The 27,838-nt window shown below is 40.2% G+C and overlaps 2 protein-coding genes across 9 annotated transcripts in view; one reads left to right on the top strand and one right to left on the bottom strand.

Annotated features, from left to right (window-relative positions):
• Nucleotides 1-10,885, top strand: part of RNF11 (ring finger protein 11) — a 23,429-nt gene extending 12,544 nt beyond the window's left edge. Inside the window, exons 2-3 of the mRNA XM_037500474.2 lie at nt 7,479-7,648; nt 8,970-10,885. Of these exons, the coding sequence (XP_037356371.1) occupies nt 7,479-7,648; nt 8,970-9,141 (342 nt within the window). The 3' untranslated portion in view covers nt 9,142-10,885. The remainder of the gene's footprint in view (nt 1-7,478; nt 7,649-8,969) is intronic.
• An 8,215-nt stretch (nt 10,886-19,100) lies between these two features.
• TTC39A (tetratricopeptide repeat domain 39A) overlaps nt 19,101-27,838 on the bottom strand; it is a 46,344-nt gene continuing 37,606 nt past the window's right edge. For 5 of the 8 annotated variants that reach the window (XM_037500475.1, XM_037500477.1, XM_037500478.2 and 2 more), the window contains exons 14-19: nt 24,872-24,963; nt 23,994-24,114; nt 21,890-22,001; nt 21,355-21,469; nt 20,601-20,717; nt 19,765-20,118 (exon numbers count right to left, since the gene is read on the bottom strand). In XM_037500475.1, the coding sequence (XP_037356372.1) occupies nt 19,995-20,118; nt 20,601-20,717; nt 21,355-21,469; nt 21,890-22,001; nt 23,994-24,114; nt 24,872-24,963 (681 nt within the window). In that variant the 3' untranslated portion in view covers nt 19,765-19,994. Of the gene's footprint in view, nt 20,119-20,600; nt 20,718-21,354; nt 21,470-21,889; nt 22,002-23,993; nt 24,115-24,871; nt 24,964-27,838 lie in introns of all 8 variants that reach the window. The other 3 variants (XM_037500479.2, XM_037500481.2, XM_037500480.1) reach the window with 1 other exon arrangement.

The raw sequence follows: 27,838 nt of genomic DNA on the forward strand, positions 1-27,838 counted from the left end.
TCTTTAGCAGTGACTTTATTTTTCCTTCACCACAAACCAGACGTGTACTATTCTAGGCTCAACACATTATTTAGGCACTTCCCCACTGCATTGTTTTAGTTTCTGAAATTGTATCATATTCCCTAAATTGGGCCTGACTTTCAATGCAGTGTTTTTCAGATAGACATGTTTATATTTTGATATGTTTGTCTTTCTTGGTTTAACTTGGTTTCCTTCCTGGTAAACTCTGTAGATTGGAGCCCATTATATATTTCACAACGTTCATCCTTTACTGATGTCTATTATAAAACAAACCATTGGAAAGCTTCTGAGATTTTTTCTCATCACTAGGTCAGATCTTCATTTTGTGTGACATTTTGTGTGATTTGACCCTGTCTTTTCTCTTTGTTCTATCTCAGCATATTTTGTAATCCTTTGTTTCTTTTCCATTCTACCCCCTTTCACTGATGCTGTATTTCCTTTCCTAATGCACATTTTAAGTTATTCCTTTTCTATAAGGCAAATGCTTAAAGCATTTGTAATCTCTTGTTTTTGTTTTGTTTTCATCAAGACTTATGTGGAGAATTAGAGAAAATGTTAAGGAGAAAAACTTTACTTTTATTTGAAATATATTTGTTTCTCTTACTGTGAATTCTCCCCCTTATCAGAATTTAAACTCACAGGGCAAGTACATGTGTGTCTCCTATCAATACTGAGAAATAGTAGTTAGGTAAGATTCAAAGACATTTAAGTAGCTGAGTAGAGAGGAAGTCAGAGAAGAAATCAGGAATGATACAAAGCCTACCTTGAATGATTAGTGTTGTCTTTATAGGAAGACACAGATATTGGTAAGTGCTTTTATATAAATTGTATTAGTTATTTGTTAGAACACTTTTAAGGTAGATGGTCTGCCCATTTTGCTGATGATGAACCTTAGGCTCAGAGGTATTAAGTTACTTGCCTGTGATTACATACCTTAAGTGCCAGAGCTGCAATTCCATGAATCTTTGATGCTATTTCCACTGTACTTCTACCATTAATCTATATAGTGGGCATAAAAATTCTGAATTTGAGAAAGTTATAGAAATAGAAAGATAATTAGTTTAGTTTTGGATGTATTAAAGTTCCTGTGGAGTAGGTAGGTAGAAATTTGAGTCAATAAGCCAAGAATTGTCACTTATAGAGGAATGTTGGTTATAATTTATATTAAGAGTTTCTTTTGATTTACTGTGGCTTAATACAAATCATCAGTTTTTTCATAGCATTTTGTACAAAACTGATATGTATAGATGACATGGAATACAGGAACACTAATGGTTTGATTTAGTCATTCAGTATCCAGTAATGTTTATTGAGCCCTACTATGTGCTAGATACTATGCTAATACTAAACATTGGTAAGCAAAGCACAGTCCCTGTCCTCATCAAGCTTATAGTCTGATGGTGAAGAACAACATAATCAAATAATCATGCAGATAATCAGATATCTTTTTATGCCAAACACAAAAGAACTTATGAATTACATTCATAGATATAGAGGTAAGGATAGCCAACCACACTTGATGGCCAGCATTTATATTAACTTAGTACATTGGTCATTTATTGTTTTATAAGCCAATTCATGGTGTTCCTTTTTGTATTTAGTGCTCTCACAAGATCATTTGGAAATGATTTGTTTGTAAACATTTCCATAGATATTCAAAATCATATTTAAGTTCCACATTTAGTTTGGTATAAGGTGGAGTGGTATGTATAGGTACCATTATTTTTAGTCTTTCTAAAAGAATGTACTTAGCAACATAAAAACAAAACTAATTCCAACATTATGGCTGTACACTAAACTATTTAACAGTTGGTTATGGGTACAGGAAATGTAAAGAAACACTGAAATGAAAAACACAAGAGTTGCTGGGTGACTATTTTTAGCTATTAGTAGGTAACAGTTTTTAGTATAGTAAGTCATTTATGCATCTATGCCAACACATATGGAGGGTCTACCAGGGAAGCTTAGTAGGCACCCACTGCCTAGCGCATACCGAAATTCCAGATACCCAAAAGGAAAGCAGATGTCCAACATATATCATAATATTTACACAAAGAGTTTAGGCAAAGTGAACCATCAGTTAGAGAATAGTGGGCACTGTCTGGAACTCTGAATTTTTTTTTTCTTTTTTGGGGGCCCCTTATCTTACTCATACAAAGCTTGTGCTGAGTCTGCTTGTGAGACAGTCCTCCCATCTGCTTCCTATGTTGTTATCCATTTGTTTCCTGACACCTCATGTGGGGGTGTGTGTGTGTATGTGTGTATGAGAGAAAGAAAGAGAGATTTCTTAATACAAATGTCTGCAACTGATTCGTAAGTGGCAAAGCATGGTGATTATAATACTGTTAAGCTGGTCACTGCTTTGTTTACTTTTGCACATTGCTTCTTACTGCTATTATAACATCTTTAAAAGTTAAATAATTTTTAAAAATTTGTTACAAAAGAACAGCAAATGGAGATTAAAAATGTGCTGAGGAGCAGTGTCAGATTGGCAACTTTCAGCATGTCTTAATAAAAAAGTGTGTATTTTGTGGTTACCTGATAAAAAGGTGTCAGATAAAGTACCACCTGGTCTTAAGTTTGTGTTTTCAGGGAATACAAATTTTTTATATCCCTCACTTCAGTGTCTTCCAGCTGACATTAGAAACAAGATTCCATTTTGCCACCTAAAAAATGTGACTGGCTCTCTAGTTACTAAACAGTAATTCATCGTTTAGGATATTTTTAAGTAGTAGGTGGGAATTAAAATTAGGTATATGTGGTAAGAAGAATGAGGCCACATCCATCTTTAAAATATCAAGATTTCTTAGCCCTTTCCGTCTATGGCTTTCTGAAAAGTAAAGTAGAAATTAGAATGCTGAATTTAAAATACCTAGATGGTGTGCAGAAGGGTTCCTTTAGTTTAAAAAAAAAAAGAAAAAGAAAATAAATCATTTATTTATGTATATAATTAAAAGGGTTTTTATTTTAATGTCTATTAATGTGTTTTTTCATAAAGTAGAGCTTTACTTTTCTGTTCTGCTTTCTGTGATCTCTGTACACATTTGTGAACCCCAAGGTAAGAAATCTAACCTCTCAAAAAAAGCACATGCCGAGAATGTCTTAGCTTAAAAAAAAAAAAAAAAAAAAAAAAGCACATGCTTAGAGATTGTTACTTGTGAAATAATTTAGTTATTTTTATTTGTAGTAGGCATGTTCAAGGATTTTGGAGTTCCTTGTTACCCATACTAATGTCTGTTATTGACTCATATGTTATTAAAACTAGGTGTGGTTATAAGTCAACTTGTCAGATAGGACCGGGACTGACAATCAGGAAGGTTGTGTAGCCTGAAATGGTTACCTAAAAGTTGAAAAACTCAGATCTGACTGGAATCACAATATAGACTACTTGGTTTCTAATATTCAGGGATAAACCAGAAAGCCAGGACCAAAGCCAGGGACAATAGCCGTTGGCTTAAAGCCTGCAAACCACAGTCATTTGATGATGGGGAGAAAACAGAGGGTTAGAATAACTTAACAAATGTTGACATTTACCAAGCTCTTTAATGTCATCATATAATTGTATCATCCTTTAATGTGGTGCTATTATTTTCTTTGTTCCAAAATAATAGATTTGGCTTAACTCACTATAGTGGGTAGCAGCGACTCAAATCTTACAACTTTTTAGATTGAAAATACTGTATTTTGTTAGAAAATAGCATTCTTAAAACTTTCGCTATTCCTAGTACTCTACAACGGTGCACCAGGTGGGAGTGGGATCCTCATCCCTCCTAGATCAAATTCTGTCCCAACCCTTTTGCATCACAGCAGCTCAATTTTAGATACTGTAATTATAAAAAAGATTCCTGGTTTTGTTGTGTTAAAAACATACTGGGTTCGTAGGCCAAGTCATCTTTTTAGACCAGGTAGCTTAATAAAAAGTGACACTGGAAAATAGAAATCCCAAGGCAAGCAAAGGAGAAACTTTTTTAAAACAACTTTCTGAGCTTAGGTAGCATCAGAATTTGACCTTCTCCCAACTAGACAGTGAGAACTACCAAAAGTAGCCCACAGGATTGAACAATAAAGGACAGAGAGAGAAGGTATGAATAGACTTTGTTGAGGTTCGTTTTTCTGTCAGCAATAGAATCTGTTTTACAGGAGTAATTTAAAGATGGATTTGATGTTCTTTGAAATTCTTAATTGCTAGAAGTTGAAATTATGAAATCTTTATCATAGATAAAATTATACATTTATTTAAAATCCCCTATTTTGATGGCATTCTTAAAATGTCATTTCAGTGTATTATACTTAAGTAATGTAAATGGACAAAATCCAGATTTGATTTACAGAATCTCCTTGCTATTCAGCAACCAGGCACAGTATATTGGAAACTGCTGTCTTAAAAGGGAGATGAGAATTCTAATTCCAGTTTTGTTAGTGATTAAATATATAACCAGAGGCGAACATGGGCCTATAAAATGAGAGAATTGGTCTTAGATGAATTCTAAGATTCCTTTTGAAAGACTTAATCTTACCTTTGCTATAGGCCATGCCTTTCTTTTTCGATTAAATTTTCTTTTAATTTTCGAGTTATAATTGATTATAAATCCATTTCTTAGAGTAAACATTGGAATGCTAGTCTGTGGTCATAGAACTGCAATAACAGTTACTAACATTTATTTAATGAGCTTTTTATGTTACACTGTACCAAGGATAACACTTAAAATTCTTGCTTAATTCTTACAGTGGCCCAAGTATTTTGTACACATGGAGAAACTGAGGCTCATAGAGGTTAAATAATGGTCAACATCATATAGCTAATATGTGGCAGCACCAGGATGGTCTTTCTGACTGCACTGTGGAACTTCTCTGCATTGAAAGTTTGCCTTCTAGGTGTAAAACCTTGAAGAGTTGAATATCTAAACCAGAATTGCACAGCCATATTTATGATCATCAATAACTAAAAGAATCATGTAACTTAGCTGTGCTGGTCAACAAAGTTATTTTTTTGGTGCATAAAATAGGGCTCTAATATTCATGTGCCATATAAAAGAGTTACAAACTGCAAATTTACGTAGATAGAGCTCTTTAAAGAGGAAATATCCATTAAAAATGGCTTTGTGAAGCAAAATATTGCCTGTGGTCATATTGCAATAGATATCACCGGCCTGAAAGAACGCCTTCAGTCTGTACTTGAAGTTTGGTTCTTACATTCCTGTGTGAAAGCCAGAATTGAATCTGTTACCAGTTGATGACTGTACTGGACAGGAGAATTTATCAATGTTGGGTGGCAGGGAGAACTGGGAAATCCCTCATTCACGTCAGCAGCCATATGGATAAGGTAGAATTTGGACTGGAAGAGCAAGAGCAAAGGCAGTAAGATAGAGAAGCATCAACTTACAGGAAACAGCTGTTTTGTTTATATTGATAGAGATAGCCCCTTCTTTGTAATATTAATAGTTATAATAACTACCTTTTATTGAGTTTCTGCCATTATTCGGTTCACCCGCTTACTTGGTTAAGCCTTATTGCAGCCCTAGGAGGCAGGTTTTACCCTCCAGTTTCCATGAAAAAACTGATGCCAGATAGATAAAATAACTTAAATATGTGCACTGTTAAATGGCAGAGAAGTAACTTAAGCCCAACGTTATCTGGATCCAAGAGCCATACTTATCTTCTTTGCATGTAATATGTATTAAATAAATATTTAGATGAAGAATGAGTTTTGATAAGCATTTGCATGCTTGGTTGTTAATTTTTAAGTGGTGAGATAAAAGTATGAAAATAGTTTTAAATAACAATGTTTTATGTGGACATTCTTAAAACATGAAACTTTGAGCTTCTGGCATTTTACTTTCACTAGACTATGTACTCTTAATTATTTGATAAAGGATTTACTGGGTTGTGAGATCTCTAATTATACATTTGTTCTGAATCTCAGAAAAAAAAAGAATGTTAAAATCTTATATACTGCGTTTGATAAGAAACTAACTTATGTCAGAAGGGAAGAGTAAGACTTAAAGAGACATGATATTTTTAATAGACATCGTGGTAAGTTTCTTTCTCTTTGAATTAAGTGTTTTAGTATTTGAGCCTAATTTGTGTATATCTGAGACTTTCCCCTAAAATTTCTCTTTGAAAGGATATTTATACTTGAACCTTCCTAACACTTCACTGCGGGTGCTCTTATTTTTTTTTTTGAAGCATAGAAGCCATTATTCTAAAACAGCTCCAGTTAATGCTAGTACTGGATGATTGTGGAGGTCTTTTGATAGAATCTGTTTTTTAAAACTTAACACAGACCCCAGATTTACTCCTAGAGGCATAATCTCACAGTTGCAAATGTTGGCTATCATTGTCAACACACTTAAATTGTAGAGGTCACGAGTGATCCTACAGGATGAATAAAAATAACATTTTTTAATGTAATGTGATTAAGTAGCTGTGATTTCACATAAAATTCCCGTACATTGATTTAAAGTGCTGTGTTTCAGTTATTCAGTAGAGATGTTCCCTGGGAAACTACTTTTCGGTAACTCAAAATTGGTTCTAGCCCTGATGATGTCATTAAGTCAAAGAAGCATACTACTCTTCCTCATACTTGACTCATTTCTCAATTTTCATCAGAGAAATTTCCCCTGAGCTTCCTGTCTAAAGTTGCACCCCCTTCACTGTAAGAACATGATTTTGTTTACTCTCAACTCTCCATCTGGCTCATAAAAGGTTCTCAATAAGTATCTGTTTAAAGAGAGTAAACAAAATTATTTCATAAATGTGAGTTGAAAAACGTAGCATGTGTAAACTAATGTGTTTTATACAATAAAAATGCAAGTAAATTAATGTTATAAGTAGATACTTGACTATAATTAAGTACACCTCTCAAAGTTTATATATTCCATTTAGGAGGGATGGTATCTTTATTTGGTTTACTCAGTTATATCCAAATATGTATCCAAAAGTTGAAAAGGAATTTTAACCAAAGTTTATTGCAATACTATTCAGTATTTCCAAATATATTAATGTTCAAGTTATTTTTTATAAAGCAAGTTTGAAAATTTTAAGAACAGTCTATAGTGGTCAGTTCTGATGTAAATATTGGTTAACTAAGGCCACAAAACTCCATTGCAGCCTACAGGATAATAAGTTAGCTTAGTGAGTTTTTTTTGTTGTTCATTAATTAATTATTTTACTCATCAGGAATGAATACATCTGGGTTATATGGTCTTCATGTAGAAATACTTCAAATAACATTACTTGCCAGTTTTTAGTTAAACTTGTATTTATGTCCTTTTTAAAAAGTTAGGCATGCTGTGTTAAGGCAGGATGAAACAGAGATCTCATCCTGCTGCACACTAACCCAGTCAATCCAGGACTCCCTCCTCCTCTAACCCCAGCCACAAAAAAAAGAAAAGAAAAACACTACCCCAGAAAACAAGTTTGTAAATAATTCTTTTCTCTTGATTTTTAAAATTTAGGAACAAGTTCCAGTTCCTGTCTATCATCCTACACCTAGCCAGACTCGCCTGGCAACTCAGCTGACTGAAGAGGAACAAATTAGGATAGCTCAAAGAATAGGTCTTATACAGCATCTGCCTAAAGGAGTTTATGACCCTGGAAGAGATGGATCAGAAAAAAAGATCCGAGAGTAAGTTTTAATAAATTCATGTATGTTTCAAAGGTCTATCTTCAGAGATTTGCCTTTGAAAATATTCTGCATTTTGAAAGTTATTTAATCATTTTTTCAAGAGAATTTTTAGATATAGTAATTAAGAAAATTTTTCATATAAAATAAGCTAAGAAATTATGTGAATTCAGACCATTTTAGGTGTTGCCTGTGTATATTTGCTTGCTAGATGTCAGGTAAAAGTGATTCACCTGTGTGTGAACTAGTACCAGCATTGCTAGTAGCTTTGTCAGCATTGCCGATGGTTTTTGGAAAAGTTTGGCAATATATCAAGGACCTTTCTGGACCCTTTGAGACAGTTCTAGAGATCTATCCCCAAATGTGTACCTCTCCCCCACTCCTAAAACTTTATGCACAGATATATTCATCATAGTCTTAATTAGTGAAAATCAACACTAGAGGTATAGTTAATTAAATTGTGGTATAGGAATACCTTGGTGGGTTATACAGCCATTAAAATTGTTTGCTATGGGGTTTTTAGTGATATGAGGAAAATCTTATGTTTCTTAAGTTGCAGAATAATTTTATCAAGCCTGGTGATTTAAATATAAAATTTTTCTTGGTGAGTTTTTGCCCTCAGAGCTCATTAATATCTGAGAATCCCTAGTGAGGATAGTCATTCTCTTTTTAGGTTGAGAATGGTTTCTCACCAACACAGACATAATCTGATTCACTGAGTTGGTGTTTGGCCATATGAGCTGTACAACCATTTAGTGCTAATACTTAAGTGAGTGCATGACCTTTCTAGAATTGACTTCTAAAATGCTACTGAATTGGGGTGCTTCTTAAACCTGTAGAAAAGTGTGGTGAACTTGAAACTGGAGTTAATGAAAAGCCCTTTGACCTACAGTAGCCCAAAAGTAGGCTGAAATTAGTGCTTCTGTTTTTACATTTGGTTATTACTCCTGGGCTTACACTGAAAACCCATTTTGAGTAAACAGAGTTGATCTAACTAATGGTTTCCTGCCAAAAGCATCATTTTGTCCTTCAGGTTTCTCCTATAACTGTTTTACAAGCATGGTTCTAACAGTGGACCTTGATCCCCATGTGGTCTTTTTCTCTTTGCTCTGTTGATTGCTCTCAAACTCTGCAGGGGGTGGAAACAAGATTGTGGGTGGATTAGATTTATTAGGGGAAAAAAGGCAGTTTGCATGCTTTGGTGGCAGGATGACAGGCAAGCCATCTTCATGTGTTCAGGTTAAGTCTTTATAATGAAATTTTCACAGTATTCTAGATCGATGATTACCGTAAAAATATGATATTTCTCCCTTACTCCCAACAGGTGTGTGATCTGTATGATGGACTTTGTTTATGGGGACCCAATTCGATTTCTGCCGTGCATGCACATCTATCACCTGGACTGTATAGATGACTGGTTGATGAGATCCTTCACGTGCCCCTCCTGCATGGAGCCAGTTGATGCAGCACTGCTTTCATCCTATGAGACTAATTGAGCCAGGGTCTCTCGTCTGACTTCAAGTGAACCGTCATTTTGGTGGTTTTGATCTTTTGTCACTGAGCCCAAAGAGCCAGGGATTAGGATTAAGATCATGCACAAAAGTTTCCTAAAATTCCTGAATGGCTGCAGATATTGGGGGGAAGTTCATGATATTTTAGAAACGGGGGAAAGTAGGATGGTATTTTTATGTAAAGCCTTGACCCATTGTTTAAAAATATAATTGTATTTAGATCTTGTTATTGCTCCAGTACATAGGAATTGTGTAAAGTGTTACAGCAGCTGTATATGTTTAAATTGTGTGTGTTGAAGATTAGGAAAAAGATAGTGGTTGTTTTCCTAAATGAATAACTTGCTCCCCTTCTCCCTCCCCCAAATTCTTTTCTGAAGTTGCTGGCATTTGGGTCAAGGTTTTATTAAAAGCTACATTTTATAACACTGGCACAAAAAAAAGTAGTTTTAAGCTTGTTTGCACAGTTCTTTTTTTCCATTGGAAATGGAATTCATTGCCTTAGGTCTTTTTAAATAGTGTATTATTATCGTTGGGGCTGGCTCTATGCTTGAAAACCAGTTTATTTATAACCTGTTATAAGTGCTATATCTGTTTGCAGTTAGGAAATGCAGAATTCAAAGTGGTCTCCTAGCTTGTAAGCAAACTGAGATGCACTATCCCTTTTCTTTTAAAAAATGAGTTAATGTGTCAAGAAACCAACTCTAGTAAAGTGGGGTTTAAAATGACCCTTTCCTATATGTTTTATCTAATTATTTTTTAGTTGTTAATATGGTGATAATTAAAAGTCAAGGTAAATTTTAAATATTAAGAGTTTGATTTACTGAGCTTGAATTATGCCACCACGCTTATGTAAAAATGAGAGTGGCACCATGGTGAAACTGAGAAATGTTTCTCAGTTGTAACAGTTTTGACTTCTTTCCTGTGACCTCCTTCCCTGTTGTCTTGAACCATAGCAAAAGGATACTGCATCTCTCATTATTGTAGTGCTGAGGTTTTTGAAGTTATATAAAACACATCTCAGTCTGTTTCTTAAAAAAAAAGGAAAGTCCTGCTAACTGGCTGACAAGTCTAAGCAGAGTGAATAAGATAAATGAACTTCATGTTTTGCACACAAATGCAGAATTTGTATAACATGACTTCATAGTTGTGATCTCAAAAAAGAAGGAATTTCTCCTTTATCTTTTTTTTGCAGTTATTATAAGAACACTGAATCTCTAAGCTTCTGAAGTGATAGAGGTAGAGATGGTCTAGTCAAGATGTAGTAGTAATGTTTTATCTATTTAGCATGGGTTTTTTTTCCCCTTATGTACTCAAAGTTGACTTATTTGTTCAACTCAGTGATATTTCAGCTAAAAAAAAAAAATCATTCGCTAGCAAAAGAAGCAGTCTCAACCTAACAAATCAGAGATGTTTCTTATTTTTTATTGAGTTGAATATTTGACTCTAACACTTTTCTACATACAAAACACAAATATCTTGAAGGTTCTTCATAATTGCTTTATAGGGGAATTTAGTATGTCATAAGTATTTCTTAAAGATTTGACATTTGACTGTAGTATCCATGTTGGCTAATTCTCTTATGAACCCCATGATGGAAAGACTTAAAGATGAATTTGAGAAAAATTGAAAGAAATTAGATTATCAGGTTCTGTTAAATTGTTACATGTATCTTGCTTAAGTTTTTGTTCTTTAATTTATATCCACCCAATTACATAAAGCAAATTTGGAGAAAACACCTGAAGTTGTGCCGTATTTTTAGCAATATTACTTTTTTACTTGTATTTTCTACTTAAACATGATGTCTGTGGTATCAAGTATTATAGTTTTTTTCCAGATTGCTAAAAATGGTGAGTGAACTTCTTGTTTTTAAATTATTTTCTGTGTTGCTGTTAGTCTTTTATTCTTCCTTACATGAATTCTTTCACTGAGGTTTGGTAGTTATATTGAGCTGAACGGTATTTTCTATTCTCTAGTTTTGATCTACATATACCATGATAAGAACCATCAATTTTAGCTTCTACTAAGTTAAATAAAGTTACAAAGCACTTACAAAGGACTAAAATCAGTTGATTATGTAAGAATATTTCCCCAAGTTATCTGATCCTTTCTTTAAAGCAAACAAGAAATTAATTACATTAAAATCTCTGGATATATACTTTCTGGGAAGTATTTTTTTTATGGTTTGACATTTAGTATCATCTACCATAAACTTAGAAAGAAGCTTAATGGCTTCAGAATTTCTAAAGCCAAATTATAATTGCAACATGGTTAGACTTGAACGAGATGAGTGCCGTCTTGGCTGTAGGAATTAAAATGTCTGAAAAGCCTGACCAAGAAAAAGCAAAATCATTTTATTCCTTTAAATACAGCCCGAACAATTTTAAATACTTTCAGATACTTGTAGTTTGGTTCACACAAACCTTTTCAATTTTATGAGTGCTTTCTATAGGGACTCTCAAAATGAGTAAGAAAGTTGCATTTTTGGTTAGTAGCTCTCCAGGAGTAGTAATAAATTTCTACTCTTCTACTAGCAGAAAGAAAGAAAAGATAGTTTATGGCCCCTCTGTTTGTCCCCTCTCTCGATGCAGCTCCCCTGCTACAATCATAAACTCAGACTTCCCTAAGACACAGTCCTGGTGCAGGATGTCCCCAGTGTGGGACTTATGGGCATATGAGCCATCAGAGTCCTGAGCAGGCTTCTCCTTGCAACTGTTAATCATGTCTATAGTGTTATATTGACATGAAGAATAATTCATAAACATTCTTTCTGGCAGTCAGTCAGGTGCTACTCTAATAGGTCATTTTCAGATAGGTGGCTGTTGCAAGTACAGTTCTCAGGACTGAGCAACTTTGAAGATATCTTTAATATAAGAAACCATGTTAATGGATATGGATTTTGAGAAACTGGGTTTCTGAATTCTTGTGAAGAGCAAAGAACATGAAGTCTCATTGCATTAAATCTTTCGTGGGCTTAGCTCATTTCCTTCCAATTTCTTCCCCCTTGGTCCCAAGTTCCTAAGTATTTTGTTATTGAGGTCTCATGTTTCCACCATCTTCATGCCCCATATGTCATGAAGGCTATTTAAGACTCCTCCCTTCAGAAAGAATCAGTTTGATAGGCTAGCCTGCCTGTTAAAAAGTTATCCTCGCCTTCAAATCTTTTAATCATTTTCCCCGTTAGGAAAATGTACGCAAAACCTATATGCTTACTAAATGCTCAGTTAATTTAAAAAATATACAGTAAAAATTTCCATCTACAAATTTGCCATTGTTGCAACAAACATAATTATGACTTGATCGACTGTTAGGTGAGTTTTCTGAGCGCTACCAGAAATGGCCTCTGAATTTCTCAGTTCTGTTTGTCAAATATGTATTTGCCTATGGTCAAACAGTGAATTAATGGGTATAGAACAGACCTGCTGACAATTCAGATTTAGACAGGGATTTAGTGGTAATTTTGTGCTAATTTGAGGGAAACATAGGATTTGATGAAGCAACTAAATGTTTGCATTATATAAGCATCTTAAAATAGTACTTTTCCAAGTGGCTTGAGAGACATAATAAGTTAATTTTATGGATGTAGGAAAAGTTAACTGGACTGTTTGTTAGCTCTGAACAGAAAGTGTTTTTAACTAGAGAAAAATAACCAGCTTTTTTCCTTAATTACATTAATTCCTGAATTACATTAAGGTTTATGTTAAAATGACATATAGAAGTGAGCAAATGGTATTGTGAAGTGTTGATTATATTTTGTAATTCCTTTTCTGGGTCTAAAAACATTCCACAAAACACAGTCAGCTTACTTAATTCCCACCAGTCCTTTTCTAAACCATATAGAACTAGTTAAAAATAAAGTAGTTTGTTGGTTGTCCAGAGATAATTATCCAGACATTACTTTTCTATTTGAACTTTGGCCATTTCCTTGCTCTTTAGCATAGAAACAGAAAATCCAGATGAGTCCATTTATAGCCCATTTCCTGATCCATAAAATGACCTATAAAATTTTTGTTAGAGGTATCAGTGAAATTTTACATCAGTGGTTTGGATTTATCTGTACATTTTAATTGTTCATGTTATTCTCGTTTTATCACTATGCACGGTAGGCGTCAGCTCAGGACAATACTGGATCCATCTGATTTAGTTACTTATAGACTAAAATCATTTGCCGTTTTATCAAGTTTAAGAAAACCAGAATTGACACTAACTTTCCTTTACATTTTTGTTTCTTTAGAAAAGTTACTGCTTTGGATGGTTTCCATAGAAAGTTTTTCTCTCCGAGTGAAGCAGCATTATCAGTAAAGTACAGATTTTAGGTGTCTAAGACTGACTGATCAAAGAAGGAACAACACTTGTTTGATTTGAACGCCTATAATTTCAGTGCTTGTAGGCTCCAGATTTCTGGCACTGAGAAAAAGAAACTGAAAAAGGTAACTGAGGGTTTGCCTCAGGAATCTGGGCATAGTGGTGAGGTCAGTGCTTAAAAGAAGATTTGCTTGGCTTTGCACAGTGATGAGCCCAGCTTTTTTCTGAAGGTCACACAGTAGATTACCTAAGTGTGTAGAATGCAAAAGCAAGACTTGGGCACTGTGTGAATTAGGAACCCTTTGACTATGCTATCAGCAAGACCTTGATATTGACTTCCAGCACTATCCATTACTAGAGTTGTGGGAATAGGCTGCATTCTGCTAATTCCAGAATTCAAGCCAATCCTACAGCTTTGAAACTGCAGAATAATGACCCTCTTTCCATAAGGGTAGCTGAACTCAGCAGACAGATTTTAAACTAATAGCTACAATTTTAAGGGTGTGCATGGTGGAGAGGGGAAGTTATTTTTCATGAACCATTTTCCTCAGGGCCCTTGCAACTGTTAATCATGTCTATAGTGTTATATTGACATGAAGAATAATTCATAAACATTCTTTCTGGCAGTCAGTCAGGTGCTACTCTAATAGGTCATTTTCAGATAGGTGGCTGTTGCAAGTACAGTTCTCAGGACTGAGCAACTTTGAAGATATCTTTAATATAAGAAACCATGTTAATGGATATGGATTTTGAGAAACTGGGTTTCTGAATTCTTGTGAAGAGCAAAGGACATGAAGTGGCAAACTCATCGACTCTTAGAGCCTGGTTATCACTTAGCATATTGAAACTCTTGTTTATCCTTATGTCTGGTAGTTGGTAATGGGAAGGTGTGATATTTTTGTCTGAAATTCATTCAAAGCAGAAACAATTTGGTGCTGGAGGACTTGGGCCTGGCACTGGCCTCCTAACATCCATGTTTAAACCTATCTAAATCCATTCTTCAAACAGCAGCTAAAATAATTTTAAATTGAATGATGTCATTTTCCTCCTTAGAACTTTAATAGCTTTGCATTGTTACTGAGAAAAAAATCTCCTTAATGGAGATAATTGGCTTTTTTGCCTCTCTTATTTCATAGTACTTTACCTTCTAGCTTGTACACTTTATTTTTGTGCCCTCTCTAACTGTGGTTTCTATCCTGTAGTTCACTTCCCCAGATTGTTCACATGGCTAATTTCTTGTCCCCTGGACCGAACACATCTATTTGTTTTCTCCATGGCTCTAATTCTTTGTTACTTCTGTGTCTTACCAGAATAAGCTCAACCGGGGCAAGCCAGTTAGGTGCTCAACAGATACTAAGTGAAGGGATGAAGAAAATGGGAAGAGAGATGCAGGCCCAAAGGGATCTGAGCATTTCTAATGGAGAGGGAATCACCATCAAAGAAGTTCCTATTGGAAAACAGATCTTAAAATGAAGATTTTTAAGAGTAGCAAGGAGAAGGGGAAAGGCAAAGCTCTTCCTGAGTTGGTAGCTTTCTGATAAACCTCATCTCTAACTGATGCGGCAAACTACACTGTCCATCTTCATCCTTGCCTTTTCCTGGGAATTGGCAGGTCATACTTCATGTATATCAACTTTTGAAAGACAGGACATAACAGTGGATACTTTTGTCTGTCTAGCACCCTGCCTTTTCTTTTGTAATAGCCCCCTCAATTGAGCATATGACCAAAGATGGACCAACTACACTGTGCATCAGATGCACCTGGAGAACTTGTTAAAATTAAGATTGCTGAGCCTCACTCTAGGGAAGGGTGGAAATTTTGCATTTTCAATAAATTTTCTCATGATTTAATGATGATCTAGTGGAACCACTTGTCCTAAGGGAATGGCATTCAAACCAAGCGAGATTTATCTGGAATTTTTCATACTGTTATTATAAGAAGAAACCCTTTTCTGATGGCATAAAGCTATAAGGATGTGGTCTGAACTGCCACACACAGAAGCCAGTTCAAGAGAATAAATCTAATACAGGAGCAAAGGCAAGAGATAGACAAGCCTTAGCGAAGGCCCTATAGCCCTTGATTCAGTCACCCCTTAATCCAGACCCATCACTGCTCTTCCACAGAATATGAGGGCCAATAAACATACCTTCTTAGCATACTAGGGGCTGTACTAGGCTATTTGTTTTATTTCTTTTTATGCATAGTCCTATGAAGGAGTTGGCATTAGCCTCATTTTATAGAAGAGTAAGTTGATTCTCAAAGCAGTAAAGTAATTCCAACTAAATTTTGAATCATTCTTTTCTCCATTAGCCCACATAATTAATAGAACTTAAGGCTGGTATTCTTAATAGTCCAGGCTTCTTTTACAACCACTTTCCATAGATCACTTTGACCCACAGATGTGATGTGTTTGGCAAGCCAGCACTCGCTTAAGATTCTTTGCCTTGAGCATCATATGTTCTCAGTTTGCCAATATTCCTGCCTCTTATTGTCTTACACCAAACTTCTCTAGCATATGGTTTGCTACCCCTCAAGCTTCGGTCCAGGCCTAAGCCTTTGCATCTGTTCAGACTTTAGTAATTACTTCTGTCTCTGGAGTAGCTGACTGGAACTCTACCTTTCCAACTAGGGAGTAGGTTATTCCTTTTCCTCCAATAGCCCTCCATGATTTTATGAGCAATTACTGTGCTTAAGGGTTACATTGTTTTCATTTGGCTTTGTCCAAGCTAGACCCTCTCCCTTATGATGCCAAGTGGCCAGGGGCAACCATGCCACACAGGCATGTGCTATATGTGTTCTCAGTCATGTATTTCTGGTGTTTGAGTTATTAGGCAGTAACTTTTTGTGGATGGGTAGTTTTCCAACAAGCCTAACAGTGACCCAAGAGTCAATATAAACTAGACCCAACTTTAAACATAATAGCTTGACCAGTTTAGCAAAGCCTGGGTTTTAGAATTCAGCTACCTAGCTTTAAATCTTTCTGTAGCATTAATAGCTATGTGATTTCTTGGGTAAGGCTTTTTTTTTTCCACCAGTGTCTCTTTCTCATCTGTAAAATGACAATACCTCCCACTTCATAGAATGGTTATCAGGGTTAAATATATGTAAAGTGCCTATAATAGCAACTGGTAAGTAGTGAGCACTTACTATTATTATTCTTCCACCCAGAATGTATGGTGCCTGGCATTCTAAAGTGTTATTCATTTAGAAATGAATTTTTCAAGCCACCAAATGAGGCTCCTGTTTATAGACACCCTTTTGGGCAGTAATGGACTTTGCACTGGATTTCAAAGTCGCTGTGCTAGCCCAAGCAGAAAGGCATTTTCCAACCATGGAAAGTTGCATCTGAGGACGAGGGTGAGAAGTTCGCATTTGCTGTATGATTTTTAGAATCCATGCACCTCTCATTTATTGCTGATTAGTCCGATGGTGTGAAAGACATAAGGAAACTGTTGAAAAGGCACACTGTCAACTTTAAATTTGAAGTAAATAAGACGACTGTTTATTCTAAGGCAATGGCAAGTGGACAACAAACTTAGGAGTAACTCTGGAGAAGTGTCTTTGGATTTTATTCCCTAGTTGAATGATTCTAGCATTCAGCAGGCCGGGGCTTTTTGAAAACCTCTTTGTGCCATTCTCTAGTTACTGGGAATCTCCCACCTGGACATCAGCCAAATCTTGGGCTGGCATGGCCTTTAAGGGGCCTGGTTTTGCTGTCAGGTCATGGCTTTTTGCTGTGAATGACGATAGCTGTCTTGGAAGCACTCCCATTCCGACTTGAGAGATAAGGACTAGGGAATCCTGCCAAACCCTGGGAGAGCTGATAGGACTAGCATGGCTGGGAGCCTCCCTGCCAGTTCAAGGGCCTGTGACCAGTGACAGGCAGAAGTACATGTTTTGTTGCCAAGCGCCTGTTCAGATCATGTTACAGTTGCTGCTTCCTAACAACTGAGTTCCTCTGTGTGGCACAGGATTTAGACTTTCCCCATATAGGGATTATTTGTGCTCTGGGGTCTGGGCTGCTGTCGAGGTCCCTGATTGAAGAAGCAGGTCATTCCTTGTTGAGATACTTCGGAGAAACCGGGACTTTGGCAAAAGGTAGGGGAGGTGTATATTGCCTCATTTTGAAGATGAAAACCTCGAAATAGACTTAACCAGAGTTTAGAGTCATAACCGTTGAAAGCAAGAAAGAGCCTTAATCTAGCCTAAACTGCCAATGTTTTGAGGGTCCACACTTTCCCAAGGTCTCTCTGAAACCCAGTAGCAAAGCAGAAACTAGAATTCAGGTCCTGTTTCCAAACTCTCCACCTATCAACTGCCTCCCCAAGGCAGATGTGGCGTAAGAAACGAGGACAAACCTCTGGCAGAATTTCTCACCTTCAAAGGCCTCTCATAAGGATAAGGTACCATCAGATATGCAGCATTTTCACCATCTTTTACATACATGTCTTTGATAGACTATCTTAAGCTACAGGTCGGATAAAGGCAGAAAAACACACCAATTTCTCCTATCAACCAGACTACAGTCAGGACAGCAGGGGCAACGGTGACGTAGGCTAATTAACAAAGCCCAGCATGAAATCAACAACAAACATTTACAAAGAAAGAATTCTGGCATAAAATCTAAAAAATAAAAGCAAAATTACCTACAGTGAATGTTGAGATAGAAGTTTTTTGCAAATTATGTATATTTGGACTCCTGTGACCAGCGTTGCTTCAGTGCCCACCGTAGGTGGCATTCTGTTGTGCACAGAAGCCATGAAAGGCCATCCTCATTCAGCGGCCTGGCTCGCCTCAGCCCTCTCACCCTGCCCTGCCCATCAACCTAGAAACAGGTAGGTCTCCCAGCACTCGGACTTTAGAGCTAGCAAAGGGCTTTCTGTGCAGAGCATACTCCTTTTGTCCAGTTCCGAACAAAATGGGAAGTTTTTCTTCATAGTATTTTTCTGTGTTGATGGTTTCTGCCTTTTTTTTTTCCTTTTCTAAAGAGTCTATACCTAAGACCCATGACTTCAATCACAGGAGGGTGTTGACAGCATATTCATATGTTAACCCACCCAGCTCCTGGCAGATGCTCAGAAATGTTTGCTAACTACAGCAATGCTAGGAGGCTGGAAAAGTCGCCTGTTTTCCCTTGCAGAAATTGTATTCACATAGTCAACGACTCATATTTTTACAGGTGAGGTACTTTTCCTTTGCATGTGCTTAAGTTGGAGTATGCTGTCATTAGATTGAAAGGTAAAACTTGCTGTCAGTCACTGAACTTGAGAGTTCTCACTTTTAGCATCCCAAAGGTTGCAAATTCAGGTACTTTCAGGAGTCAAAAGATAATGTGTTTCCCTACTCAGCTCCAACTGATTGTTGCCTTGTGGAAATGAGTGCCATTGTTGTTGTTTTAAAAAGAGGCCAGAAATCAGATTTGTGAAATTGCCCCATTTTTAAATATTAGTGACTTACTCTAAAACCTTTAATCATATCTAAAAACATACACGGACCATATGGCTTCCAAACCAGACTTTCTGGCCTGCCCCCAAAATTAAGCAACATATTTTACTGAAATAGATGTTGCATGATCTCTTGTGTGTAAGTTTTATTATTTCAATATCTTTTAACTGAAAAATCTAAAACATATACAACAGCCCAAGAATAACCATTCTATTTCTAAGAAAAATGTCCTCAGTAAATAAATGTACCTCGGAGTGAAGTACAGAAGATTTTTACAGTTCATAAATTATTCCCAGTGGTTGGTTTGGCATACAGCAAGGATGTAGAATGGTTTCAGAGAACCTCCCCCACAAATCTTGGCTTTGGTACAGAAAGGGCCACACAGCTCCCCATCCAGCAGACCTTGGGGTCCCCTTTCCTTATTGGTAGAGAGAGATTTTTCTACAGATGGACTCAAATGAAAATTATCTCACTAAAAAGATGCTTGATTTTTTTTTTTAAATTGTAACGTTACAAAGGGAGTGGAAATGAAGTATAAAAAGTAATAGGTGTCTGTGTGCATCCTCTGTGCCCAACCCCAAGAAGCTTGTAAGTCTTGAGGTATAGACCTTTCTGGACATTCCTCAAGTTCTCTGATAAGAAGGTCCTTCCAGAAGCTGAGATCTTGATGTTTGAAAAGTAATTTGGCCTTTGGCATTAGAGATTTTTCTCTAGATCAACATGGGTTAAAACAAAGATTTACAGGTGCTTAGTTGGTGGCTTTTTTTCCCTTCAGCCAACTATGATCCCATCAATGTATTTCTAAGGAAAATGTAAACTGTTCATACATTCTCTTAAACATCACAGTGAAAAACAAGTACCCGTATGTGTGGTCAGGCAGGCAGAGGGCTCTACCTGCTCAGTGCTTGGCAAAGGCCCTTGGCCACACTAGTGAAAATGTTGGCTTCACTTCTGCGTGGATACCTATGTTGTACCAACCCACTGCAGCACCGGTGGACCCCAAAGGCAGGGTGAGGGAGGGATCTTTTTGAAATGTTTCCAGGAGCTCTGTCCAGCTGTCTGTCTTCCAGCCTGGGAGTGCCGCACAAAGCTACAAGGATACTGATGACACCATGGATCTGCTGCCGTTCTCTAGGGAAGACTTAGCTTGGAGTATGGCAGCCTGGATTCGAAAATGTGTCCTTGACTCCATGGAGTAATTCTTGTAATTTTGCCTGAAAGACACCAGAGAATCAGACACGAGACTGTTCCTCCTCAGTCTGAGCTGGGGAAGCCCACCAGCCAAGGAAGGTTTTTAGAAGCTTAAATTCCTGTCTGAGTTCAAAGAAAGAGTTGGGACCTGCCCAGAAGGGATTAACATCAGGGGATCGAACTCCCCACCCCTGGGACCATACCCTTCAGAACTACTCTTGGTCCTGATGGATCCCCAAGCTTGAAGGAGTGGTTTCAAGAAGTGGATTCCTGGGCTGGAAGGCAGAGACCTGGGCCTTCACATCAGCCCTGCAGCTGGCTTGTGGTGTAATCCTGGGTAACTCAGGTTTGCAGGGACACGGGCCCAGCCTCTGGACTGCCATGCTGTCCTTGCCAGCGCCCCCTTCCCTCACTGCTATCTCAGCTCCTCTGCCCCCAGGCGGCCGCATGAAGCTCCTGAGTTCAGGGGGGAGTAAAGGACAGACCGAGGCTACCCAAGCCTTACTTGGCAGTTTCCAAGAGTTTGACAGCCTCTTCATTTCTGCCTTGCTCCATAAACAGCAGGGCCAGCTCCAGCAGAGCATTTGGGATCAAGTAGTGGTCATACTTAATCTTCTTTTCACTGCAGAACAAAGAAGGACATGGCTAACAGGCCCTGCCCTTGAGATGTTCTTCAGACTCTTCCTGAGTCTTCCCTGAACAGTAGGATCCAGCCCATGCCCTCCTGTGGGGGGTTCCTGATCTGAACTCCAATTTGGAGAGATTCCTACCACACAGCCCTGGAAAGGCTTAGGATCCACAGCACAGCATTCAGTCCTCGCTCCTGGAGCCCCGGCTCCCTGACAAGCTATGGCTCATGTCGTGGCTGCAACACACCGCCACCTCAGCTCCCAAACACCCACCTCTCCCCGCCTTCCAGGGGAACTGTGTATTTAATTGGGTTGTCTCCTGTGTAGTCTGCCTCTGACCCACCCTCCGTGCTGCCCTATGCTGAACTATCAATACAATGTCTGGGGCACCATTCACACGAAACCGTGTGGTTGAGCTCTTGCGGTTGGGTGATTTGGTGGCCCTGGGGGTATGAGGTCTGAATTATCTAGGCTGCTGGCGCAGAGCAGACATTAGCAAATGGGTAGTAAAAGGGGGTCAGCTAGGGTCAGGAGTGTGCAAGAGGATGGAGCCACCCTAAAAATTCTACCCAGGAGACCCTGGCCCAGCAGCAGGCCACCTGCAGTGGGAGCAGCCAAAGAGGCACTTACTTAGCAGAGATACTCTTGAAATTCTCCTCGGCTTCCTGGACACGGCCCAGGTATTTCAGACACAGGCCTTTCAGCAGCTTCACCAAGCACTCATCATCCACTGAGTACTCATTCTCTGAGAATAAGGAAGTGAGGGAAGAAAACATGTTTGCTCACTTCTGCAAGTTACTCATGGAGCCTCTACTCTGTGCTGGGCCCTGAGGACACAGGTGACTCACACATGGTCCCTCTTCCTCAGGAAGCGCACATCTGAGAAGGAAAGACAGGTTCTGAGACAATGACAGTACAATGGGGTCAGGACTGACTGAAGGAAGCCCAGGGGCTGTGGGAGCCCAGAAGAGGCCTTGGCCCTACTTGGGGACAAGGGACAGCTTCTTGGGGGGCGGCCATTGAACCTCACTCAGTCTAGAAAGGCAAAGGATAGTTATCAGGGTAGAGAAGTAAGAAGGACAGTTTTGATAAAAGGAACCTTCAACTGTGAGATTTGTGGTCTGACCCAGCCTGGCTCAAGGTTCAAGGGCCTGGGATTAGTCACCTGGGCCATTTTCCAGCATCTCTTCAGCTGTTGTGATAATCTCAAGTATCCCATCTGTGAGTTCCGGTTGCTTCCCAATCACAGCATAGCCATTCCAAATGTACATCATTTCCTGAGGGCAGGAGAGCAAGTCAGTCCTAGATTGCCTCCCCAATGGGGCCTCAGTTTCCCCATCTGTAAAATGGGCAGCTCAGATCAGCGGATTCCTTAAGGCACTTCTGCTCTAATCTTGCCTGACAATTCTTTGCTCAGTGAGAATTGATGATGGACCCACGTCCTCACTGTTACACTCAAAGCTGCCAACAGTTTTCAGCTGTTTCTGCTCATGACTTCCCTGGATGTTACGCTCTCACAACCTTTCTGTCCAAACTCTTCCCATTCTTTGAGCAAAAATTCATACCCCATGCTCTCCAAGTCCTCCTCCCTGCTCCTATGGGCAGGGCCTCCTCCTAAATCAGAGGAGCCATACTTAAGCACTTCAGGATTTCCAATAGAGTTGAAGACCATATCCCCTCCTCTCCTGTTCCCCCAAGGCAGCAGGCTTGAGTTACCGTCATGAAAACTATCAGACATCCTGATTCTGTTGTTGCCTTGACTTCTAGGCTCAAAACACTAAATTAAATTTCCATCCATAGTAATTCTATTAGCTTAGATTAGCATTTCCTGAACTATCAAACCAAAAGATGGATGTGAAAGTGAGTTGTATATATAAAGCTCTAGAAAGACATTGTTAGGGTTCTGGTTACTCTGTTCTAAGGAGAGCATTTAAGCTTAATTACTGTATTGTCCCAAGTTAGCAAGTGTTCCATCAATGAAAGGGTTCTGTGTTAGGGAAATAAGTTAGGGAATAAGTTAGGGAATAAGTTAGGGAATAAGTTAGGGAATAAGTTAGGGAATAAGTTAGGGAATAAGTTAGGGAATAAGTTAGGGAATAAGTTAGGGAAAAACTGCATCTTCAAGCTTTTTGGAGACTTACCATGCAGATTAGCATAGTGAGGCTTCAAGAAGGTCTAGTATATAAAATTTGTTTAGCCAGTCTTTCTCAAATATATTTAATCACGGAAATTATTTTATGCATAAATTGCATTTTGCAGATAAATTCTCTCCTAAATGTTTGGTATAGCTGCTTTCCCTGTCCTTTTTTATGAACCCCCTCCCCCATCTGATAATAACTTTGCTGTCTAATTTAAAATATTCAACACATTTTATCACCTGATTCTCATAACTCTGAACTAGGCAAGGTAGATATATTTCTATTTTACATGAAAGGAAAGGGACCCGATCTAAGGTTAAACAATTAATGACCAGAAAATGTGGTCTCTAAAGCCATGCCCTTCCTACTTGTCGGACTGCCTTACTATCTGAATAACAACAGGGCTCTAGGGAAACTGAAACATGATTCAGAATATGGATTCGAAATCTGGATTGTCTGGTTTTAAATTCTGACTTACTGTGTGACCTGGACTAGTTTTATCTTTCAACTTAGGTCTTATCTACTTATTACATAGTTTCTCTTTCTACTTTTTCTTCCGATCTATGAGGCTTTATTATCCCCATCTGTAAAATGGGGACGCCACCAGCACCTGCTCAGAGGGCTGTTGTGGGGCCCAAAGGAGGGGACAGGTGGTAGGAATAGAAGAGCCTTGAACACAGCAAGTGCCCAGTAATGTCAGCTGTTGATATTATTTGAGTGGACTATTACATGGTCCCAGGCCTCCGAAAAGCCTGGGTCAGTGAGGGGTCCGTGACAAGACAAACAGGGTGGGAACACAAACAGCTAGGTAATGCCTCTACCTGAAGGTTGGAGGCACGCGGTGTGGAGGTATCTAGGAAGGTCTCTCTTTCTGCCTTGAGCTATCTGCAGCCTGCTCACCGGCCTTCCCCTCCCATTCCGTGGACCAGCACATTCTCAGAGGCTGGGATTGGCCAGACTCAGCCTCTCCACCTCCCCCCACCCCGAGTCCCAGGTGAATTGTGAATCCTCTCCAAGACCCTGAAGCCCGAAGGTCCTAACCCTCACCCACTTCCCTGAGGTCTCTGGTTTTCAGCTAATACTCAGAGTTCCAAACCAGTATGCAGGGCCAGTTAAGCCCCTCCTACCCACCAGAGCAGGGATTGGCAAGGAGATAGGGTTGGGGGAGAGGTAGCGTCTGGACTTCCGGATGGCAAACTTCTCAGTGGGTAGAGATTTCCCAGCAATCTTGAGCTTCAGGCCTGGCACAGCTCTGTGAAAGAGCAAGGAGAAGGTGAGAAAATGCTATGGAGGGCCGAGAGACCTCAGCCCGTCCCGCTTCTGCTTGAGCTCTCTGGGTCCTCACTTTCTCCATCAATGTGTTGGACCTTATTTCGCAGCTTGTGACCTTATTTCTCAAGCTCTGCTCTAAGACCTGACCACTTTCTGCCCCGTGACCTGACCACTTCCTGTGACTAGGCAAAGGACTCCTCTCCACATGAGCTGGCAGAGGCTCTGCCTTCTAGTTTCTCTGCTCCATTCCCAGGCCCTACTTCAGAGGGCTCAGCAACAGGCCGACCCCAGTTTTACAGGGAAAACCAACACCCAAAGAAAAGGCAGGATCTTCCCTGAACCACACAGCTCAATCTTTTAATTAACTCTTGCCACATGAGCTGAGGCCTCCTCAGCTGTTTCCAAGGGCAGAGTAAAAAGCAGCTTGCAGCTAGGTGAGCCTCCACATCTGGGGCCTCACCACACAGTCCCATCCCACTCTCTAGTTTCTGCCACAGTCACCGGATGTGGTTTTGACCTTCAGGCTTAAGCCATGCAGCCCAGGAAACAGCTGGACCTAGTTGTGAGGTCTCTGCCTTTGCAAGCAGAGCAGCAGGTGGTGGAAGGGAAGGAGGGCCCGGAGTTCAGGACCGCCCAGATGACAAAGCCCATCTCCTTCGTCCCTGCACCCACAGCTCAGGGTGGCTGCAAGCAGAGCCCGCTGAGACCTACGATGTGGGTGTAACAGTGGGACCCACCTAAACAACTCCACTTCGTCGTCCCCGAATGGCTTATAGTCCTCTTTCCCAAACATGCTGAGGTAGGCGGCCTTCATGTAGATGTAGGTGGCCTGCGTGAGACAGACTGCCGGTCAGGCGAGCAACCCTCCCTCGTATCACAGCCCAGCTGGCACAAATCCCTCTTTCAGGCCCGCGATGGCTCAGCACAGCAAACATCAACCCGAGCCCCAGGGGAGACACTGAAAGTGAGGAAGCTGAAACAATGTAAGGACCTCAGTTAATCGGGGAGAAACCATGTCAAGGAGGCCGCACTCCTAGAGCATTTTATTATTCAAATATGTGCATACTACTTAATAAGTTATGAGATATTTAAAATGAAATAACTAATGGCCAATATATGGAGTCACTAATGTCAAGGCACAAACCCACTTTGGGACAAGTGAGCTACACAAACTCCAAATGGACTTATGGACACAGTGATAAAGGAACACTCCGGGGAGCGACCTAGGTAGACTTTCCTGAGCCTTATCTGAACCACCAGACACATGATCCTGGACAAAAAAATCTCTCTAAAACAAACGAAGTTTAACAATGGCAGCTAGATGCCAAGCCAACTGCAGATACGTCACTACACAAATTCGTTTCGTTTGAGGCACTGCCTCTCTTCCAGGCACTGGCCAGGCAGCCACTGCACTCGCCTGACCAGGCTGGAACCCAGAAACTCCTCTGCCTGGACCAGCGCCCTGTCTGCTGGACTTTGGTGTGTTAACAATTGACTGCGTGTGACGATGTTGAAGTTTGTTAGACTTACAGAGACGCATTAAGGTTGTTAATTGATAGCCTGTTGTGTGGGAACAACTCACTCACTGGGAAGGTCAGCCTGGCAGGTTAACTTGTCACAGGTCATCACCCGTGTGTGTGTGTGTGTGTGTTTGATAAACTGCAAATAAATTGACATTGTGGAAAGACACGCATGTGTGGAACATGAGCTCTGCTCAGGACACCTCTCCACTGTGAAGAAGGGAGAGAAATGCCCAAGAAACCAGTGGATAGGCAGGGTGTGCTGTGCCTGGATGGAGACAAAAAGACATGGCAGCGAGGATTTCTGGGAAGCAATTACTTCATTATGAGCCCTTGAAAGCCAATGGAAGAGTCACAGACACCCTAGAAAGGGCTTTCCTGGCAAGGCAACAGCTTGAGCAAAGCCAGGAAGGGGCAGAGATGTGTTCAAGTAGGACACTAATGGGCAGCATAAGGCAAGGGATGATAAAAGATGTGAGGCCAGCAGGTGAGCAGCACCTTACTGAGTGCCAAGCACTTGACATACATCCACTCAATCCCAGAGGCAGTGCCAGAAAGGAATCCATGCCCCACCTCCGCTTCCTGCGACTGCAGAGCTGCTGGGGACAGAGCTGGGAGTCAACCCCGGGTCAGTGTGGCTTCAAGCCAGGGTCTTGTCCCCTGGATCTACTGCTGTCCCTGGCAGGGAAGGTGCAGCTGTGCTGAGCCCTTTTCCAACCCAGAAAGCCACACCTGAAGCCAAGCCCCTCTTCCAGGAATCCGGGAGTCGCCTGGCTCTGTGCTTCCCTCCAGTGGCCAAGATCTGAACTACAGCCCCTGCTGAACTCCCTATAGCAACTCCCTACAGTAACCTGGGTGGAGGAGGAAGGGAAGCAGCAGGACATCCTGGAGTCTCGTCTCTGGAGAAGGCCACCTCCACCTGGCAACCCCACCCTTGCCAAAGCCAGGGCTACTCCCAGTTCCACTCTGCTCTCAGCACCTCAGTCTGCCCTTTTCAAAATGAGGAAATCCTGGTCTTTTGCAGGTGTGGTGGGAAGAATCCCCCCTCACTGAAGCCTGTTCCTCACCCCATCTTTAATTTCTGGGTGTCACATCCATGCCTTCTCCCTCTCCCCTGCCCCGACACGGAGTCACCAAGTCCTCGTGATTTTACTCCTCTCTGGCTCTTGAATGCCCTGACCTCGATTGCTGCGCCAGCCTCCATCCTGTTTCTCTGTTCCAGACTCCCAGGATGTCCTTCTACTGTCCTAGTCCATATGGTCTCCTAAAGGATCTCCCAGCTGCCCCCTGCAAGCCATTTCCCATACATACCATCATCACTCTGATCTTTTAAAGTCGGGTCCTGTTAATCCCGTCTCAAAATCTTTTCATGATTTCCCATCACACTTAAGATAAAATCCAAACTCCCTGTCACAGCCTATCCAGTCTCCCCTAGTTTCCTTTCTAACTTTCCTCTACCCCCTCTGATTCCCACTGGCCTCCAGGCTGTTTTCCAGAACACATCAAAGTCACTTAGCTCTCCCCTCTGCCCTCTGCCCTTGCATCCACAGTGTTCTCTGCCTGGAATGCTCTTCACTAAGATGCCCAGGGCCTGCTCCTTCACTTCCCTCTTGTGTCTTCTTAGCAGGCCTGACCACCATGTACAGAAGCGCCCCACCCATCACTCCCTGCAGCCTTACCACACTCAATTTTTCTTTCCTACAGTTATGCTGTACCTCAATGGGTTTGTCTGTGGCTTGTCTTTCTTCCCACCAAAACATGGACCTTGACATGGGGTCTTTGTTTTGTTAACTGCCGTATGCCCTGGCCTAGAACAGGGCCTGACATGGCAGCGAGGAGGGGTAGGGGGTGTGGGTGTGTGTGTGTGTATACACGCAGAGGGATTTCTGAAGCACACATCTAAGCTGCAAATGTCAAGTGTTACCCACTGTCAGACTAGAGTCCAAACAGCTACCCAAGCAGGGGTATGGACAAGGGACATCCATGCAGAAGTGGGGGATGAAAAATAGGGAATAGATGAAGATGAAATACAGTTCTTCCCACATGCACCAACCAACTCAGATTCATTCTAATAGTTGCTGGGAGCATAGTGTAGAGAAGGCCCCTAAGGTCATAGTTTGTGGGACAGAATGCCAGGAGTGGTTGGCAATGTCTGCTGTGGACAAGGCATTAAGGTCATGGAAA

This window comes from Talpa occidentalis, unplaced genomic scaffold, assembly GCF_014898055.3.
Source record: "Talpa occidentalis isolate TD23 unplaced genomic scaffold, MPIMG_talOcc4v2.1 talOcc4.9, whole genome shotgun sequence".
In the NCBI taxonomy this organism is placed as follows: domain Eukaryota; kingdom Metazoa; phylum Chordata; class Mammalia; order Eulipotyphla; family Talpidae; genus Talpa; species Talpa occidentalis.